Raw genomic sequence first — 19,412 nt, 5'->3', positions numbered from 1 at the left:
CATCTGCAAAATGTGATGGCTACTTTAATCCGATGGCCTTAATTAAAACCCCACTAGGTGGCAGTATCAGGTAAGAATTCAAATGTCACATTAAGGCCACTACAACTGAGTAGTATAGAGTTAGACATTCATTATGGATTCATCTCTTCATTGTATCTGAATCTCTTGTTCTCTTTTGACCATTTTAGGTAGAAAAGCATCATGTTCTTATGGTCATCATTACAGTTTTTTGTTTAAACTTTGAAGTCATAATAGGTTGGGTGATATTTATCATGGTTCTGTTAGCATTGCTTTTGTGTTCAGTGCCTGTAGACCTTACCAGGTTCATCCTTATGAGCCCAACTGGAAAGACACAATGGAGAACTTTAAAGGCAGCCTTTTTTATTTTAGTATATTTTGTATGGGGATAGTGAGTAGAAACACTGCCCAACTGTTTCATTTAGTGAGTATAAAAGCTCTACAGTGCCAAAGACGACAAGCCTTCACTATCTCTTTGTAAACTAATTTCCCAGCAAACATCACTCATCATCTCTGAGGCTTTTGACCTCATTTGACAAGTTAGCGAGCCGCTGATTGAGTTTACGCTGAGAGGATTCATATTGATTTGTGAGCTTTCGAAGTTTGATCGTCATGACGTCCACACTGCCTTCAATCCGGTTGACTTTATCCTCCAAATCCTTGGCATCAACAGCAGCTACCAGCGACTCATCTATGAGATTATCCTTCATCAAAATGGCCCTTCCCTTGTCCTCCAGAGCATATTTAGCATCAGGATATTCAGTGAGAGCCTCCATTAGATCATCTTTGGATAGTGCAAACAAATCTGAGTAGCCAACACTTCGGATGTTGGCGGTTCTCCGGTTTCCTGCTTTGCTGCCCTTTATTCCAAGGATGCTGATTTCTCCAAAATATGCCCCATCACTGAGGACAACAAATTGCGTCACCCCATCATCTGCCACAACGGCTAGCTTTCCTTCTTTGATTATGTACATTTCCCTGCCAATGTCCCCTTTTTTACAGATGTAGTCACCGGGGCTGAAGACCTGAGGTTGAAGCTTCAGAACCAACTCCACAAGTAAACCTGCTTCACAGTCTTGAAAGATACGCACTTTTCTCAGAGTCTCCAGGTGGACGTTGATGGCTATCTCAGCCTTAAGCTTGTCAGGCAGATTCTTTAGTACCAGTTTCTCGTCACAGGACTTCCCCTCTGTCCACAAGTAGTCAAACCACTTCACCACCCTTGCCTCCAGATCTTTCGTGACCTTCCGAAATTGCATGTACTGCTTGATTGAGTCAATCTTGGCCTGAAACTCCACGCGCGCAGCATTCATGTTGGAAATCATGGCACCAACATTGCCTACAATTGTTGCAAAGATCAAAACCCCAGTGAGAAAGTCGGCTACAACAAAAAAGTACTCTATGTCCCTGACTGGAGGTGGGGTCTCTCCAATGGTTGTCAAGGTAAGGGTGGACCAGTAAAAACAGTAGATGTACTGTCTGGTCAGACGAGCATAATCAGGATTGCTCATGTTAGGATATACCCATGTGTCTGTACCAAAACCAAGAGTCTTGGAGACAGCAAAGTAGAGACAAGCGTTCCAGTGAATGATGATGATAATGTAAAGTACCAGATTTGCAATTCGAAAGATGTTTGGAAAGTTAGTTCGAGTTTCCGTCCGGTCAAAGAACTCAAAGAGTCGAGCTGACCTAAAGAGACGGTTGAACCTCCACTCTGGGTTGTTGATTCCAATATAAAGAAACACAAAGTCAGTAGGAATGATGGACATCATATCTAACTTAAACTGCAGGGTCTTTGTGTACTTTTCTTTTAGCACCTTTTCATCCTTCACAAGCAGTCCTTGCTCCAAGAAACCTGTTGGAACATTGCAAGCTTTAGGAAGTGAACCGTCTGTGACAAAAGCTGAAAGAAATAACTCTGCCTTTGCTTACCAGTCCTGACTCTCACAAAGGTGTCTACATAGTAGATAACATCTGATATGTAGTCCAAAGCCATCCACAGTGTTGAGTTAGCATATTGGAGTTCGTTAAAACATGCCCTGCATGGAGGCAAAGTCGTCAAGAAAAAGTCGACAGTAGTGAATGAAAATAAAATGATACATGAAATGGATTTAGGAAGTTACGGAAACCCAAACCTTGCCACAAGAAACATCAGGTTGTAGAAGACCGGCACGGAGACTGTGCACAGCCAGTTGTAGTACGTATCGGTAGCAGGGTCCATGATCCACACCTCCTTCCTGGTTGATAGGCCACGGTGAGTAGACAACAACTTCATTAGTGGGGACAGTGTACTATTCATTACCACAACCAGAGAGCTTGACTTTATAACAGAATTATGACAAATAGAGCATCAGTAGACATACGGTAAATGTCTTTAACTTCCCATGAGGACGTCGGTGTACCACTCAAATTCAAGAAACTGATTAAGGTACTTACGGTGGCTCTTTTTTATCATCCTTTTTGTCATCTTTCTTTTCATCCTTCTTTGCGTCCTTATCATCTTTCTTCTCATCCTTTTTCTCATCTTTTTTCTCATCCTTCTTTTCCTCCTTCTTTTCGTCCTTCTTTTCCTCCTTTTTCCTAAAAAACACAATTTTTTAAAAAGCCAGATTAGGGGAACGTGTCAGTAAGGAATATCACAGATCAATAGACTGGTGGTTCTGAACACAAATCAGGCACAACATTATGACCAGTAAAGTGAATACTTTTTGTTGTTACAGTGACACATGTACATATTTCACATGATTCATCTCATCAATTCAATTCAAAATATGAAACGGATATGTTACATAGATCAATTGCACACAGAGCCAATGAAAAGCCACGTTTTAGTTTATGATATGTATTTCATCTACACTTTAAAAAAAACAAAACAAATGTTCAGTGTCTATTGACAACAAAATCTCCTTCTTGACTTCAGCTGGTTTGCAGTGCCCGTCTCTGCTGAAGAATCATGAACATTTGAGGCCTGCAGAGCTTTTTATGTTGTTCTAAGTTCTTCTCCAACCTCCTACATGAAGTCCTGATGAGCTCTTAGGGCAGTGGTTCCCAAAGTGTGGGGCGTTGCAGAGGGGCACGGGAAGCAGTATGGATAAGTAAAATAAAATAAAAAACAGTTACACAAAAGTGTTTCACTGTAAAAATGGTTTGCAGTTTGTTTTGTTGCGACCTGAAGTGTGAAATGAACTTCAGTGGAGTTTGAAAACAAAATATGTGTATAGGTTTATGTCTGGTTGAACAATGTGTGTGCCCAGCTGATTTTCTTTTTCATTTTTGGGGGGGAATTTTTATTGTAATCCATAGGAGGGCCCAGAAAATCCTTGGGAACCAGTGCCTGAAGGTAACTTTGGTGGACTGGACACTAACCATTGATCAGGCCGTTAACAATTACTTTTTCTTATGACAGAATCCCTCATTGGAAGGTTCGCTATAGTTTCATGTTTCCCATCGTATATTCCTGGAGTACCAAAGTCCAGAAAGTACCAAAGTCCTAAAAATGGCTTTGCAACACTTTATACACACACAGTTATTGACGACTGTGTCTGATTTGTTTTTGAATTTCTTTAGATTGGGGCTTGATGCGATACGTTTTGAAATCTTTTTCCCGGCTTCATGATTCCAGACTTACCATGTGTACTAAACTGAACAACAGATTTTCTAGAATTTGGAAAGGGAAAATGTTTTTGAAAAAAAAAACAAATCTACCTTAGAAACTCTTGGTGCATCCGTAAAACCAAGAATTGAAAGCAGATGTAGTCTTATTCATTGTCCTGAACTTTGGGCTGTGGACGTGTTCATGGTCAACTCCACGACCCGTCACTGTTATGCAGACTTTCTGATTCAAGGTTTGAAATGAAGCATTGGCAGGACAGTATAACCATCTGCTGACTTCAACTGGGCTTTATGCTCTTCACAGCCTACTTTTTCTTTTCAATAATATTAACTCTCAAACAATCAATCCAAGTCCATGTTTATGAGCAACAGTATTGTAAGCCTACCGGCTGTCCTTCACAGTTTTTTTTTTTAGAAACTTTTGCACAGTTTCAATTTACGTGCTACCAGGATTGTCTGCTTTCGTGCTGTGGCACTTCAAAACCAGGAGTGACAGGTCAGTCACCCCTTAAGTACCTGCACTCTGATTGGTAGGAGATTGAATCCACCTGGTTCTCATCACCCCAGCAGAGAAGAAAGATGCAGCAGAGGGGTTTGGCAGAGGGGAGTGGCTTGCTGGCAGTTTGTCAGAACAGTATGAGTAAAAGGTTTTACACAGAGGCGTTTATGTCAGCTCATCTGACATAAATTTATGAGACAATTTGTGATTTACCCATCGTTGTTGTTGGAGTTGTTTGTATTTTGCGCAGCTAGGGACCACCGTTTCTCCCTGCAACAGGAACAAATGGAGAAGTTCATTCATTTTGATGAATTCCCCCAGCATACAGAGAGAGAAGCATCAGGCTAGATCAGGGGTGGGCAATCCTGGTCCTCGAGGGCCGGTGTCTTGCAACTCTTAGATGTCTCCCTGATCCAACACACTTGAATCCAACAGCTGAATCACCTCCTAAGTGCAGTCAAGTTCTCCAGAGTCCTGCTAATGACCTCATTATTTGATTCAGGTGTGTTGAAGTAGAGATACATCTAAAAGTTGCAGGAGACCGGCCCTCGAGGCCTGGAGTTGCCCACCCCTGGGCTAGATGCTAAGCTAGATATGAAGAACTGCGTGGTTATCCACAGCTCACCGATCTGTCCTCTGGTTGCTGAGGCCGGACTCTCCAGGACCAACGCTGCTCCTTCCAAAGCGCGTCATGTTTGAAAGCCTTTGAGAAGAGAACCAAAACAATTATTTGCTGGTTAGAAAAATAGTGAGTCTCGCCTGAGACTGTCAAACAAAAGTAGTCATCTTTATCTGCAGGTTAAGAAACCTGTGGCGCTTTTTAAAGAGTGAGTTCTTGTTTCTTGTCTTGTTGCAAGTTGGGATAAAATAAAATATGCAATGTTGTGGGATTGGGTCTCTCAGTGACTACAGTGATTGGCTGTACTCCCAATATAAGGAAGACTGTGGATGTTAGTGCCAAGACATCTTCCTCTGTATTAATGCATATTCATGTATATTTGGGGTTTGAATTATTAAAATGGCAATTATAAGCATTTTTAGAGGTGGTCTCAAGGATTTGCAGATTTTAGCACCCAACAGCTTCAGATCAACTTTGAGGACTCCTTATAGAAACGTATACATATTTTTTCGTAAATGACACTAACAGAAATTGCAATATCTAAGTACAATAGAGTATCTCATCATTTGCTACAGACGCACAAACATATTTTTTGGCACAAATGGAACCCCATATTCCACTGTTTAGTGAGGCTTTATCTGCTCTCACCTGGACAGAAGTCCTGTTCCTACTGCCTGCTGCTGGGGCTCCATCCTGTAACACAGGACAGTCCGTCTGGCACACAGGTGCTACGACAACACATGACAGAAATATTAATCATGAGTCAATGCCTCATAGTAAACATGCTTTTCCAAAAATAGGCACCAAAATCTCTGGCTTGACTGGTTACTTTTGCTATTTTAGGAAATAATAATGGTACTTCTGACTCGTGCCACAGACAATTGAGATAGTACCTGGTGTAAGTGTACTGATAATGTAACCCTCAGAAGTATAGTTATTTTTGTTAATCCTACTTAGGTTGAAAGGTTTTGTCTGATTTAATGTTCGAGAGAAAAACAAAGATTCAGTGTCATGTATATAGGGAGTCTGTTTGTTTTAAAGATCATCAGTGTTAGGCAGGTCCAGCAGGACTGCAGACCGACGCCGTGATCATCCAGCTTTTTTATCGTTAATTCAGGCACAAACTTCAGCTCTTACATTAGAAACCATTTATCTCCTGTCTGCAAACTGGATGAGCGGACGACGTGTCTGAATTATAAATAAAACCAGAATTGGTTTGTGTTTTTCACATTAGCTCATTAAGCCTCTCCAGTGCGAGTTCGCTGAAATCCTTTTCTCCCAGATTACAGAAACTAAAATTAGATTTTCAGACCAACGTGACTCGCTAAGCCTCGGACTCGAGTAGTTTTCCTCACTTTAACCACCTCAGCAGTTGAAATTTACCTGAGTGTAAATGATGACGATGATGAGAAAGATGATGACGAAGAAGAAGATGATGATGATGATGAGGAGGAGCGTCTGTGTTCAGGGTGAGCTCTGATTAAACTCCATCCTGCTGTTTCACACCCAACAGAGCAACACTCTCCTCCAGAAAATAACACATCACCAGGAAGGAAGCGCAGCTCAGTGAACGAAGTCGTCTCCTCGCTCTGCGGAGTTCGTCCTCTGCTGGTGGAGGAAATCCTTATCGTAGTGACACCTCCCAGCAGGAGGCGAGAGGAGGAGGAGGAGGAAGGGAGCGAGACATTTCTCCTCCCTCAGCTGCGAACCTCGTCCAGGTCGTTGAATCCTGATGGACTGATGGATCTTAAACACCGTTTTAGAGTCATTGATTATCTTTCTCAGTCAGAAGACATCAGTTCAGTGACACCACTAATCTCTGAGCATTAAAATGATTCTGTGATGTAAAAAAAAATAAATAAAAATGAGCCCATGACCAGTAGTGGCTTTTGATTTGGGCCATAAAGGCAGCTGCCCAGGGCGGCAGCACAAATGGGACGCAGAATTTTCTTTTCTAATTTACTAGCTCAGCTTCTAACAAGCTGGAAAAGTTTTCTATTGCTTTCGTGCACGTTGAGATGAAACTTGACTTGGAATCTGTTTGTATGATTGAAATGTATATATATATATATTTTTAGTAAAGTGCCTTCAGGTAACACGTGTTGTGATTTGACACTATATCCATTTGGAGCCAAATGTTTACATATGTTAAAAAATAATTTAAAAAAAAAGACACACACCTCTTTTTCTCACTGTTTGAAGTTAAATCAAACCAAACTCCTCGCTTTAGGTCAGTTAGAATCAGAAAAATTATTTCTATTAGCTAGATGCTACAAAAGGTGACGGAAAAAATATAGCAGAGATTTATTTATTAACGTCTTTAAAGTCAGAGGTTTACATACAGAATGCTTACTATCTCTTTAAACAGTGAAGGAAAACCCAAATGATGATGTCATGGCTTTGGACCCTCCTGATAGGTTAATGGAAAAGGCCAGTACTTGAACAGGAATGCATTTCAACTTCACCCTGCATTACTTTTAGCCGTTGCACTGTGTCCTCATTCAGCTATGAATCACATAGCAAACTGTTATTTATGTTTACTGATAGTATTTTTAAAGCACTAACTGCAACACTAACAGGACTTTATGCAGTCTGAGCTCCTTCCTTATTTCTATCCCCTCCAGTCTGAGCAAATCCTCTTAGAGTGGAGAGCTAAAGCAAAACATCACGACTCCACCTGCAGCTCAAAGAGGAGTGGGACAATCCTGGTATCCTCAGCTGATCTAAAATGATCACCTCCTGTTTCCCTTTGCCTGCCTGGCTACCAGCTGAGGGGGTCAACACCAGGACAACAAGGACAATGGGAGAACAGGGTTGCTGTCTCAGATTCTAGGCGTTTCCTGTTGCCTTCTTCCAGTTCACTCCCACTTCAGTTTCCTTCAAAAGCAAATGGACAGAGCATATTCACAGCGCATCACTTTTGTTTCCTGTCAAAACAGGAAACAGAAAAGCTGGGGGATGGTTTTCTTTTCAGTGGGTTGGAGTACTGCAACGCTGACTAAAATGCTGCTGCCAGAGTCCTGACCGTTTGTGTACATTCAGGCAGTTCGTTTTTAAATTAAACCCCCTCCCCTACCCCAGCTTTTTCATTTTTCTTTTTAAACCAAAATGAAAAATTGGGCAACGAACCGGTTTGTTAGCAAATTTTATTATTTCTTGTTTCAAATGATAAAACGAACTTACTGAAAGTAAACAGACCGTAGACGGAGCCCTGAGCAACACCAGGGAAACAGAATGACCTGTGGGTTTTGATGTAACAGCTGAAAAAACCTCCCAAAACAAAACAAAAATCATCCATCCATTTATTCAGAATTATGATGAGTACGTATCACAGTCGTTTTCATATTTCTGTCTCAGGGATTCATTCCAGTTGGTCTCCGGGGTGATTAATTTTCTGAGACTCCCACCCAGAGCTCATCATCTCCCACATGTGCATTAATACCAGCCGGGTGGGTGGGCTCGGCTGTGTGAACTAAACCCCTTGGCTGCTCCTGTATGTCAGTGAATACTTCAGTAGGACAGGAAAAGCTGATCAAACAGGGAAGTCACAGTTAATTCCCAGGCCTGCTGATGTGCTAACGAACTGCTGACAGGGGTGTGCCTCACCAATTAACTCCATTACAGCCTGAGCTCTGTCAGCGTCACCATGGGAACGTTTTGTCCCCATCAAACACCTGCTGGCTAGAAGATGTTCCAGCGTTACTGAGAGGCCAGTGAAGGATCCAGGTGGTTATAGGAGCAACATCACCGACTGACAGACCAGTAGTAAACAGGAATGAAGCCACTCAGTAGTGGCCTAATCAAAGGCTGAGTTGCATTAAGATGCCATGGATAACCTCAATCTGACATTCATGCAGGGAATGCATCCAATGTGATGCAGGTTGAAACATTCTGAACAAAAAAAGAGAAGAAGAAAAATATTTCCTCCATCGTGTTGGAAAATTTAACAGCATAGTGCCACCCGGTGGCAGGCAGAGGAAGCAGGCAGCGGCTTCCAGCAGATTTGTGAGGAGGCTGCTGGTTGGTCATAACAGCAGAAAGATCTACTGGTTGTCATGAAGGGGTTGAAGACATTCAGTTGGAGACTGGGTCGTTTAGTTTGGAGAAACCAGCTCTAATATGAAGCTGTCAAAAAATTATATTGTTGGATTTTTTTTTTTTTTTTAGCTGCTATTTTTCATATTTGGTCATTAGTTTGCCCGGCTGTCTGGTCCATGGTTCTGTATGAACTGACGAAATCCCAGGAAACTGCTCCAGCCAGAAACCCGCCAGTGTGACCTCTGTGTGGTGAAGGTCGGTGCTCCACCGCGTCGCAGTGGACAGCGGATCCTCACACCCAGAAACCCAAACAGCTTCCTTCATCGCCACCCACTGCAAAGGGGAACTGCTACACTTCCAAGATTGGTCTTAAGATCTTAAGATCATTGAGCTAAGAGCAGTGGAAATTAACCCCTGCCTGGGGGCAGAGAGGCAGGAAGAATGCGATGCATTAAGCAAGCTGCGGGCTCTGCAGGCTTTGGGCTCGGGGTAAGGTGAAACCCTGAAACAACATCCCTGGTGTTAGCTGACCTGCAGCAGCTCCCTCCTATAATTACAGAGACATGCATCTGCAACTGAATCCCACAGCCTCCACCTGCCTGCACAGCCAAAGCAGAATGACTTCACAGTTACAGAAATCCTTGAGTCACTTGAGACCCCACGATCCCCCTCCCTCTCGGGTCTATTAGGTTCATTCATTCATGTCTGAGGAGGATCAAATCCTCTGCAGAGGGAGAAAACAGGCCCAACGTGTCTTCAAGAGATTCTTTTCAAAGCATTTTGATCGTCATATTTCATCATTGTTCTTAAACAACTGAGAAGAGGCCGAAATTCTCTCTTCTACTGCCTGACGTCAGCTACAAAGTGGCTTAGGAAACCCAAAGTCAGACAGTTTAAAGGGAAATTTCCCCACTATTCTGGCATTTAGGGAAAGTAAATGGTCAAAATAATAAGATTGGTCACCCAAATGACACAAAACAGAAAATATTTAGTCAGATTTAGTCTCAGACCTTGTGATAATGTCTTTTCCGTAAAGTTTTGTTGATCGTCTTGAAACAATCATCTCCTTCCCCACAAGCAGTTTGGGTTCACATTGAAGAACTCCAAATATTACTGAAATGATAAAGGAATTGTTAGATTAAGGAAACGTTAGACCCCAAAACACGGGTTTTTAGGTCTTACAAGAATTTCCAGTTACAGTTCGCTTATTTCCCCCGAAATGAGCCCCAGCAGCAGGTCCAGCAAAGACAACACTCTCTTTAAATAGAAACCATTCCACATCCCTTTGGGTGTCCATTCTAGTGGACAACCCAACAACAAATACTCGATTCCTTTAAAGAGCTTGTTAAGCCTTTCCAGGAACAGGAAGTCCTCCCCCTTCCCTTTTGCAATAACAACGATTCTTTGTCTTATGAATATTATGTTTCACTAGAATACACTTGACTGTTTCTTTCCAAGACAACCTAATTAAAGGGGCCAGTTCTGTGACTAGCAGTGTGTTCTCTAGTTTTCCATACTGAGTGAGTTCTCATGTTTTAACCGTTTCTTGCCGTCAACTCTTCACCTTTATTTTAACATAGAAAGTACTCCTGGATCATCACTTCGGTGTTTTTTTTTTGTGTATGCTTCCTCTTAAACCCAGACAGGTGAGCCAAGATGGCTGCCAACAACAGGACCAGTTCTGGTTTTGCTGGAGGTTTCTTCCTGCAACAGGCAAGTTTTCCCCATCTAATGTCGCCACATTTATGTTCAGCATCAGAGATTCCTTCAGAAGTTAGTGTCTTGATGCAGCTGACCGGGTTTCCTCAGGACACTTCCTAGATGGAACGATAGATTTAACCGTTGCTATAGAGTTCGGATTGAACGTCTGTACATTTCTACATCAAAATTGGCCCGTTTTGTTCTTAAAGAACTTGGGAGAAACTGAATTGAATTGCGAGTTTACCCCGGCTGCTCAGTAGGAGGCAGTGTCAAATGAAGTGAACCTGTTCAATGGGTGAGCAGCAAAGCTCTATCTGTACATGGAAGACTTTGACAGACATCAAATGAAACACAGGACAAAGGTTCACTATACTTTATTTGTCTCCATTTCTGATGAAATAAAGGTGGGTGAACTGATGAAAGGCTTGCTAAACATCAGGTTGAGCATTTAACATCAACATGAGATCCTATGGAGTATTTCGGGTACCAGCATTGGGCAGAGTTAGTTAGTGTTTTCTGAAATGAATGGAGATCGATCCGCCTGCGACTAGTTTAGTTTACTTCCAACTACATCCATAACCAGAAGTTAACCGTTGAAAGGTTGCAAGGCAAGACATGGACTTTAGCACTTAACATGATGACCTTCTTAGAAAGGAGTACAGCATTGCTTCTCCAACTCATTTTGGTATTGCCTTTATACATTTAAAAGATTCTGCAAGGAAACAAAAATGTACATCTGCATAAATATAAAAATGTTCCCACCATGTTTAAATGACTCGCACATTCAGAGTTACGCCACGATGCTGTTTGAAATCCAGCAGAACTAAAAAAAAAAAAAACAAGAAATGTTAAAAACAAGTCAGCACCATTGCCCCAACAGCAGGCTAAAGTGTCTAACAGCCTGGACACGCAAGTCTACACTCAAGGCAAATAAACAAAAAAAAAAAAGGTTTGAACCCCAGCAGTAAAACCCACAAGAGGAAAAATAGAATAAAGCATCTCATGATCAGAGGTAAAAGACACAAAGGGGAAAAGGCTCCCTGGACCGCAGCTTTCCTTACATAGATCAGAAGAGTGAACCGCCCGTTTGAAATCATGGCGTTAATAGAAGTGTGCTTTAGTTTCAGGCACACCAAGAACTGCTCCAGATGCATAGAGGGAAGGTGCATTTTAGAGGGACCAGATTCACCAAGTCCTGCTCTCTCCAAAACCACCACAAGGCAACAATATGTAGAGGGGACAGACGGGATGAATTACACTCTTCAGTGACGTCCCATGGCTTGTGGGAAACTCATTTACATTGGAATAACTAGACGCTTATTGGCCCTATTGCTAATTTCTTCTCTAAATTTAAGTCTAAAGGCTAGAAAGAGGTGCAGAAGCTAGTAATGAAGGCTGATTACCACAACGCCCCAACAAGCATTTCCTTTCATCAGTTTAAGACTAGTGAGGGTCGACCCATCCCTTCGCATGTGCGGTACCGTTTAAAGGGACGTGTGGGGAGAGATGGAGGGTGCTATATTCCGGACGGTCATGAGTCAACCTGGATCTTGATGTCAAAGCGTCCCTGGTAGCGGTCCTTCTCGTTGTAGTAGAGGTTTTCTCCAAACACTTTGCACTCGATGCGCAGTTCAGTGTTCCGGGTCAGGTTGGTGAACTGCAGCGCCACCAGTGGCTGGAGGTATTGGGGATGATGCCGCTTGCCGTAGTAGGGGTAATACTGCAGAGGGAAGCCCTCGCCTATTCCGTAATATTTGATCTCCCCGATTTTATCAGCATCCTCCTCTCTCTAGGATGTGGGGGAAAAAAAGAAATGCATTGATTTGGAGGAAAAAAGGAGGGAAAAGGGTGTTTATAAGAAAGAAAGAAGTTAAAAAAGGATTTGATACCTTGTTAGTGCAGTAGAGAGGGATGATGTTGGCCTGGACTTTGGGCTTTGCCTCTTCAGGAATGCTGTCATTGTTGCTGGGAGGCTAAAGAAGACAAATCATAGACGTCTTAAAATGAAAGAAGCAAAGACGGCAGGACAGAAGGGGGAGTGGTCGGACATGCGGGAAAAAGTTACAATTAAGAAAGAACTTGAACAATACAAGAAGGAAAGATAGAGGAAGAAAGGAAGGATGAAAAGAAAAAAGGTGGGAGATAAAAGGAAAATGGCAGCAAATATAAGGTAGAAAGGAGATGACTATGGAAGATATAAAGGACCCAGAAGGAAATGTGGAAGTAGGGCATCAAACATAGAAGTACCCTGGGACGAAAGTTGACGATCCGGTTGAGCTTCACAATCAGGCATGGCTTGCCGTCCTTGAAGCCAAAATCATTGTCTTCAATGCCGGAGCAAGGACCCAGCAGAGTCCTGGGGAACCTGCAAGCCTTAACGCCACCCATGTCGCTCTCCAAGTCACCTCTATGCTTGTAGTCTGCGGGTTGATCTGAAAGGGCCAGTGGAAGGGGACAGTTGGACATAGAAGCGGTTTTATTTTTCTGCCTGCTTCTCGAACATCCCTTCAAAGAATAAAAGGAAGCCTACCACCGCAGTCCTCAAACAACATGTTGTTGGTCTGAATGTTGTCATCGTAAAGTTTCACGAAGTCCCTCATAGCTTTGACGTAAGGCAGGTAGGTCTCCGACTCCCTCACGCTGAAGAACACCTCAGCTTTGTCAACACGTGGGGTGTGTGAAAGGCCTGCAGGGGGCACCAAAGAAGCAGAGTTATTACTGACAGCAGCTTCCCACACGCTGCTGCCGGAACCTTCAAACCTGCCCGAAACTAAACAAAATGCCGTCAGATAAGCAAACACCCCTTACAACTTCAATACTCTTTGTTGCTGAAGTTGTTGCAGCTGGAGGGGAACTCTTTGAGAATCTGTACTCTCTAAGAAAATACACTATAGATTGGAGTTACACCTGCTGGTCAGTAGGTGGCAGTGTGTTCTGTCAAATGAAGTGGCTGAAAGGAACAGCTATGAAAACCAACACATCCTGTTTAGTACCAGGTTTTAAGTGATGGACGTGAACAGCTCCATGTCTGAAGTGAAGAAGAAGTGAGCTGCCAACTTCAGCAGATAACAGGAAACCGAAAAGAGCAGTTCAGTTTTCAACATTTTCTGCCATGCAACATTGTGGATATAGAAATCTGAGCTAAAGCAATTAGCACTAACTGTGCTAAGTGCTAATGTAGGACACGAAAAGACAGCTTACAAATTGATTCAAATCTTTTTCCACGTCTATGAAGGCCTGAAAAAATACCAGTCTCAATTCCCAGACTCTGTAGGAACCTATCAAAAACTTGATCACCCCAAATCTCAACACAAAGAAGTATACTTTCTCTTTGAACAGCAGCTGACTGCCATTTGGCCTCCGACTGGCCCAGTTGCCCTCAGGTGTGCCCAACCTGCTTTGGCAAGCGCACTGCAGAGAGTGGCCTCTGGGGAGGCTTCGATGGGACGAGGGTTACCAAACGAAACAACATGCAACAATGCTGAGTATGGTCAGAAGGAGCTCAGGTCAATAAATGCTAGACAGACAGAGGCTTCATTGGGATCTTCACTTCTCCAGATTAACACTAGTTTCCTCAAAGGATTATTTTCGCCATGCATTATTTTCCCAGAACTTTTCATATCAGCAGGATTAATAAAAGCTACGTCGTCCGATCCAGCGAGTAAGCTCCACATATAAAATTACAAAAACTCAGCCGGAAATGGAGCAAACTGATCCTCCCATAAGGCTATAATTTTACATGACTCAGCAAAACATCCCAGGCACCATTTTCTTACAGCTTAGACAGAACATGGGTGGCCGACTCTTACCAGGGGGCGCAACTCTGTCCTGCCAGGTGGGCTTGTTCTCACTCAAGGTCATCAACATGGCCTGGATGGTGCCAACGAAGATCCCCGCCAGGATGCCGAAGAAGATGACATAGAAGAGCGCAACTTTGACTGCGGGAGAGAAAAAGATGGAGCTCAGAGTCACTTTTCAGAGAGCAACACAAGAGGAGCGCGATCCCTCACCAACACATCTGTTCTGCAGAGGAAAGCGCTCTGAAAATACCCTGACGAGGCATTCTGAGCTTCCTTTACTCTATGAAGGGACATGCGCTTGGGAACATGAGGAACTGGGGGGAAAAAAAGTTGCGAAAAGAGAAATAAAGGCGCATGTGGCAAGTCGACTGATAACTCTCCTACTGGATGATGCAGAGTGACATCACTGCAGCACTTTCATGTTCTGCAGGAGAACATGAAGCTGTGGCAAGCCAGCCATCAGCAGCCTCAAGCTCTTTTTGCTGCATGAAGGGAAGGTCATCGGGTCACGGTGGAACATTACTTCGAACAGTGACCGGCAGACATATGTGCTTTCTGATCTTGGCTGTTTTTGCATAAATTTTTTTTGCCAGTACTAGTGCTGAAAACTGCAGTTAAAACTTAAAGCTAACGAGAGCATCTCATAATATATGGGGGAAACTTCTCATTTATGTGCAGCACGACACAAATGGGACCAAAGACCTTCAATCCACAGCACTGCGCATGTCGGGTTTCTCTCCTGCATCAGCACTTTCAGGTGTCCTCAGAAGGACAAATGACCCCTCCCCTCCCAGAGGATGGAAGCGGGATGCAAATGATGCGGACCCCAGCTGGGGCTCATGCACTCCCCGCTCCCAGTCATGTTAGCCAGGTGTTCCCGTTGTGACATTAAGAAGCGGCTAGCGCATGCGCAGTGGCGGCGATAGGGGAAAGGAGCGCAGAAAGGTCGCAGGGAGGTAGTTCGGTTGTGTCCCGGTGACACCCGATCAGGGGGAGGACGCCGATAGAGATCCATAAACCGACTTCTCGCTTCGGTTCCGTCCAGGCCCCCCGTCACCTTGAGTCACCTTGGACTGTTGAATGCAGTTTTAACCCTTAGGCATCTCATTCCAGGGGGAGTATTAAAAACGTAAAAGTTGACGTTTCCCTAACAACCAACACGCTCGGTGCCGGCGCTCCCCGCCTGTACAATAAGGAGGAACAAGCGTGTCTTAACCAACAAGACACGCTTGTCTTGTTGGTTATAATAAAAAATAATATATAATAAAAATATTATTTTTTATTATATATTATAATATATAATATAACATAATATATTATATTATATATAATATAATATATATCATATATATATATATTTTTTTTTTATAATAAAAAATAAAAACATTTGGAGCTAGCGGAAGTAACTCGTGCACGTGAACAGGGGAGCGTCGCAGCGGATCAAACAGGTGGCGGCACGTCGCGGCACGCGCTCGCATTCAGCCTGATGATGGGAGAAGAGAAACGCGGCCATTCAGCACCAATACTCACACCAGCTTCCCCCGGTTCGCCCCAGCAGCTCCCCCTTCTCTGAATTCCACAGGAACTCCTTCCAGCCGCCGTCATCTTTATTGGAGGGCATTTTGCCTGCGTTTCTTTTCCTCTGTCGCTCGTTCCCCGGCGGACTCCCTCCGTCTGCCACCCAGCCTCAGAGTAGTGGATAGAGGTGCCAAAGTTGCCGCTGGACTCCCATATATAAACCCCACGCTTTCTTGACTCCGCCCGAAAACTCCGGACAACTTTACCTAGTGGTGCTTACTGAGCGCCGGGGGGCCAATTACGGAGCGGAGACGCAGTGCGTCGATCTGACGTCAGGACCATGGACAAAAACCATTATAGAAGTATACATTAATAACAATTAAAAAAAAAAAAAAGAATATAGACATATATACTTGGTGACAAAAAGTGACAGTATAGTGTGTTAGACCTTACATTAAACTTTAAACTTTAGATATAAAGCATCTCTAGTTTGTAGAGTAAGAGATCTTCCTGTTCAGGTTCAATCAATTCACGCCAACTGTTATGAGGCACACACAAAGCCAGATTACAGTCCTCAAACCTACAATTGCGTGTGACGGTGGTTCCTCTAAAACAATAATTACTGAGCAAACAATGTGTTCACCTGATCCCCATCATGAAGTGAAAAGTAGTTTGTTTTTTTTCCAGCTTGTTCTTGTGTTCTTGCTCACCTTTTTATTTTCCATCTGTTTAACATGGTGGGTGTCCATAGCTGTGCCTGTATGCAAACCTTCTAATCAGATATCCTGTACTACCTTCCAACCACAGGCATAATAATAATAATAACAACCAAAATACTGTCATCTATAGTGAAAGCTTAAAATGAACTACATATTCTGGGTTAAATTTGAGAGCAACTTAAGTTGTCATGGTTAGAGAACCGTGGCGTGCCCACTACTCATTAACATGCCCACATGTTAATGGCACAAGCCTGGGTAATTCTGTCAGTTTTACACTCTTGGTGTGTGGGTTATCAAAGTTCGCTCATACAGTGCAGAACTGCTCAGCAGTGTGTGGCCATGTGGGTGTCTTACACTGCTGCGTTTGTTTGGTTGTAAACATGTGTGCGTAAGAGTGAATGGATTTCACACATGGTGGTTTTACCTTTAAATATCAGCTCAAGGACAAGGGAAGTCAAATCTCTAATGTCTTTCTTACAGCATGACTTTGAAAGAACTAAAATCCCGCATTCCACTTTATTATTATTATTATTATTTTTTGCCAAATTTGAAATTTGAGAAATATTTGCTGAATTCGAAAGTTTTTCCTGTATAAAATAAACGCTTGTGAAAAGGTCACTTTGATTCTCTTATCTCTCCGCCAGGAAGTCAAAACTGAAACTTTATAAACATTTTCACAAGACGGTCTAGATTTACTAAATGCCACAATAATGAAAAAGAGATTTTTTTTGAATGACTTTTTAGAATACTTAAATATTTACTCACTAAAGCTGCGTGTAACGTGCAAGCTGTTTATACTTTCAGATAACAGTGTGAACAGCAGGTTCCACCTTCATCTGTTCAAACTAATGAAGTTAGACTTGGGTCTACCTTCTGATTGAAGTTGGACCCAAGGATGAACCAGACGGGTGAAGATCCACAACTCTGTCCCAAGTCATTTAAACGACAGTCTAACTGTATTGTGAAGTTCTGGCTTCCACAGTGTATGTAAACATCTTATTAAATTGTGCTTGGTGGACGTCCCATGATGGGATGGAGATGCTTCCTCACTCTCCTGTCTATAACAGGCCGTTATTACTGTCATTATCTCTGTGTTTAGTCTTTCTTCTTTCCCACAGCAGGGATCCTTTGGCCTGAAGTTCTCCGATCTGTTTTCTTCTCTCTGGCATACTTTCACTCCCCAAACATGTTGAGGTGGTTACATTCTGAGTCTGGCTCTGCAGGAGGTCTCCTCCAGTAAAGTACCGTTCTTCCTCCTAAATGTTGCTCTCCGATTGGATTGGATTGAGCCGTGGACTAAGGTGACACTACAGTTAGTTGATTGTGAATATGATGTCTTTCTGGGTCCTGTCCGTGTGACTCCCAGGTGTAACATATGGAAAATTAGTTTTGCCTTTACACAATCAAATTTTTATTAATTACTATGAAACTGATCCTACTACTACGAAGATAAATATGTCTAAAATTAGCCAGCGTTTTAGCTGTACTTTCCACCATTTGTTGTTGTTGACAGAAGAAAAGGTCAGATAATTCCTGGGAACCGTGCAGATCCAAACTGGACCATAATTTGCGCTGCTCCAATCCTCGTCTCCCGTGTTTGATAAGAAGCTGTCACGTGACGGAACCGATTGCCAACCCAGGCTGGTGATGTCCTTATAATGATACAGCCCGGTGTCTGACAGGCACTACGCCCTGTTACAACCGCCAACTATTGTCAGTTTGTATACACTATAAACACTTGTGGTGTGGAATGATGTGAGGAGCGGGGGGAGAATCAAGGTGAAAGGGACTCATCCTGTTTTGGGCCTTACCCCCAGTTTCATGTGGAGACGTCGCCCCGAAGGAAGATAGTTTATGCATAACATAACAAACATCCTACCTGAACTTGGTTACTTTTTTTTTTTTTTTTTCCAGGAAACAACTCAAAACTGGTTATGAAAGGCAAAGGTGAAAATAATTCAGATTTAAGTTGATGAAGACGGTCCAGGAGCAATTTTTTTTAGTCTTGAGTTGTTTCAGTTTAATGTTAGTCAACCCTCCCTCGGTCTTTAAAAGATCTTCCAAAATTGATTGTCCCTCACTGTATCACCAAATAAGTCACAAAATATCTTAAGGACAACAAAGTCTGTGTTTTGGAGTGGCCATCATAAAGGTCTGATCTGTGAAAATCAGTGATTGGTGCAAAAAAAAACAAAAACAAAAGGTGTGTGTGAGAGCAAGGAGGCCTAGAAACAAGAAAACAAAAAGTTCCAGCAGTTCTGCCAGAACAAATGGGACAATCAACAACAGCAATTAAAGGTAATTCTAGCAAACACAGAGGGAATGGGTTGGAAACTTCTCTTCTTATTCTGCCAATTAGCAATCAGAAACAATGGAGGAAGTCTGACTGATCTAAAACAGGAAAAGTTTCGTCTGATTGGTTACGTCTCTTATTAATACCGCCGCGTACGTTACCTTTGGGCAGGGATAAATCATGAAGACGTCTTTGTTACATTTCATATGTGTCCTAAAACTCCTCCACAGAAGCTCTCTCTGTAAGAAACCATTTTCAGATATTAGTCAGGATGTTGTGGGTCTGTGCTGCTTACATGTCAACAATCCTTCACTGACAAGAGTCAACTACCAATTCACCTTAACAGGTCTTAAAGTTAAATACTACTACATACTTGATTACCACTCAATGTGAAACCAACACTAAGTAGTGCATAACTGTGAAGTAAAAGGCAATAATTCTCGGTTTTTAGCTTTTTTTTTGTTTTGTTTTTACAAGAAATTTCTAAAAGGTGGAGTGTGTGTTAGTGTTTAATAGTTTTATTGTCACTGTAATCACTCCCTGTTTCTGTGTTGCGGTTTTAGTGAAGTGACCGTCTGTTTGGGGTTAGGACTCC

General features: G+C 42.7%; 2 protein-coding genes across 2 annotated transcripts; both read right to left on the bottom strand.

Annotated features, from left to right (window-relative positions):
* Positions 1 to 361: 361 nt before the first annotated feature.
* LOC116715533 (cyclic nucleotide-gated channel cone photoreceptor subunit alpha-like) lies at positions 362 to 6,356 on the bottom strand. The gene is made up of 8 exons (XM_032555976.1): positions 6,132 to 6,356; positions 5,397 to 5,441; positions 4,755 to 4,832; positions 4,343 to 4,399; positions 2,455 to 2,598; positions 2,154 to 2,255; positions 1,951 to 2,057; positions 362 to 1,873 (listed from the first exon to the last, which is right to left on the bottom strand). Exons 2-8 carry the CDS (start codon positions 5,438 to 5,440, stop codon positions 519 to 521), a joined length of 1,887 nt encoding a protein of 628 aa, XP_032411867.1. The 5' UTR covers position 5,441; positions 6,132 to 6,356; the 3' UTR covers positions 362 to 518.
* Positions 6,357 to 10,845: 4,489 nt separating this feature from the next.
* On the bottom strand, positions 10,846 to 16,017 carry atp1b1b (ATPase Na+/K+ transporting subunit beta 1b). Its single transcript, XM_032556010.1, has 6 exons — positions 15,818 to 16,017; positions 14,297 to 14,425; positions 13,018 to 13,173; positions 12,735 to 12,919; positions 12,377 to 12,460; positions 10,846 to 12,276 (listed from the first exon to the last, which is right to left on the bottom strand). Exons 1-6 carry the CDS (start codon positions 15,906 to 15,908, stop codon positions 12,019 to 12,021), a joined length of 903 nt encoding a protein of 300 aa, XP_032411901.1. The 5' UTR covers positions 15,909 to 16,017; the 3' UTR covers positions 10,846 to 12,018.
* Between the last annotated feature and the right edge of the window lie 3,395 nt (positions 16,018 to 19,412).

This window comes from Xiphophorus hellerii, chromosome 24, assembly GCF_003331165.1.
Source record: "Xiphophorus hellerii strain 12219 chromosome 24, Xiphophorus_hellerii-4.1, whole genome shotgun sequence".
Lineage (NCBI taxonomy): Eukaryota > Metazoa > Chordata > Actinopteri > Cyprinodontiformes > Poeciliidae > Xiphophorus > Xiphophorus hellerii.
This window is presented reverse-complemented; position numbering and strand designations above follow the sequence as displayed.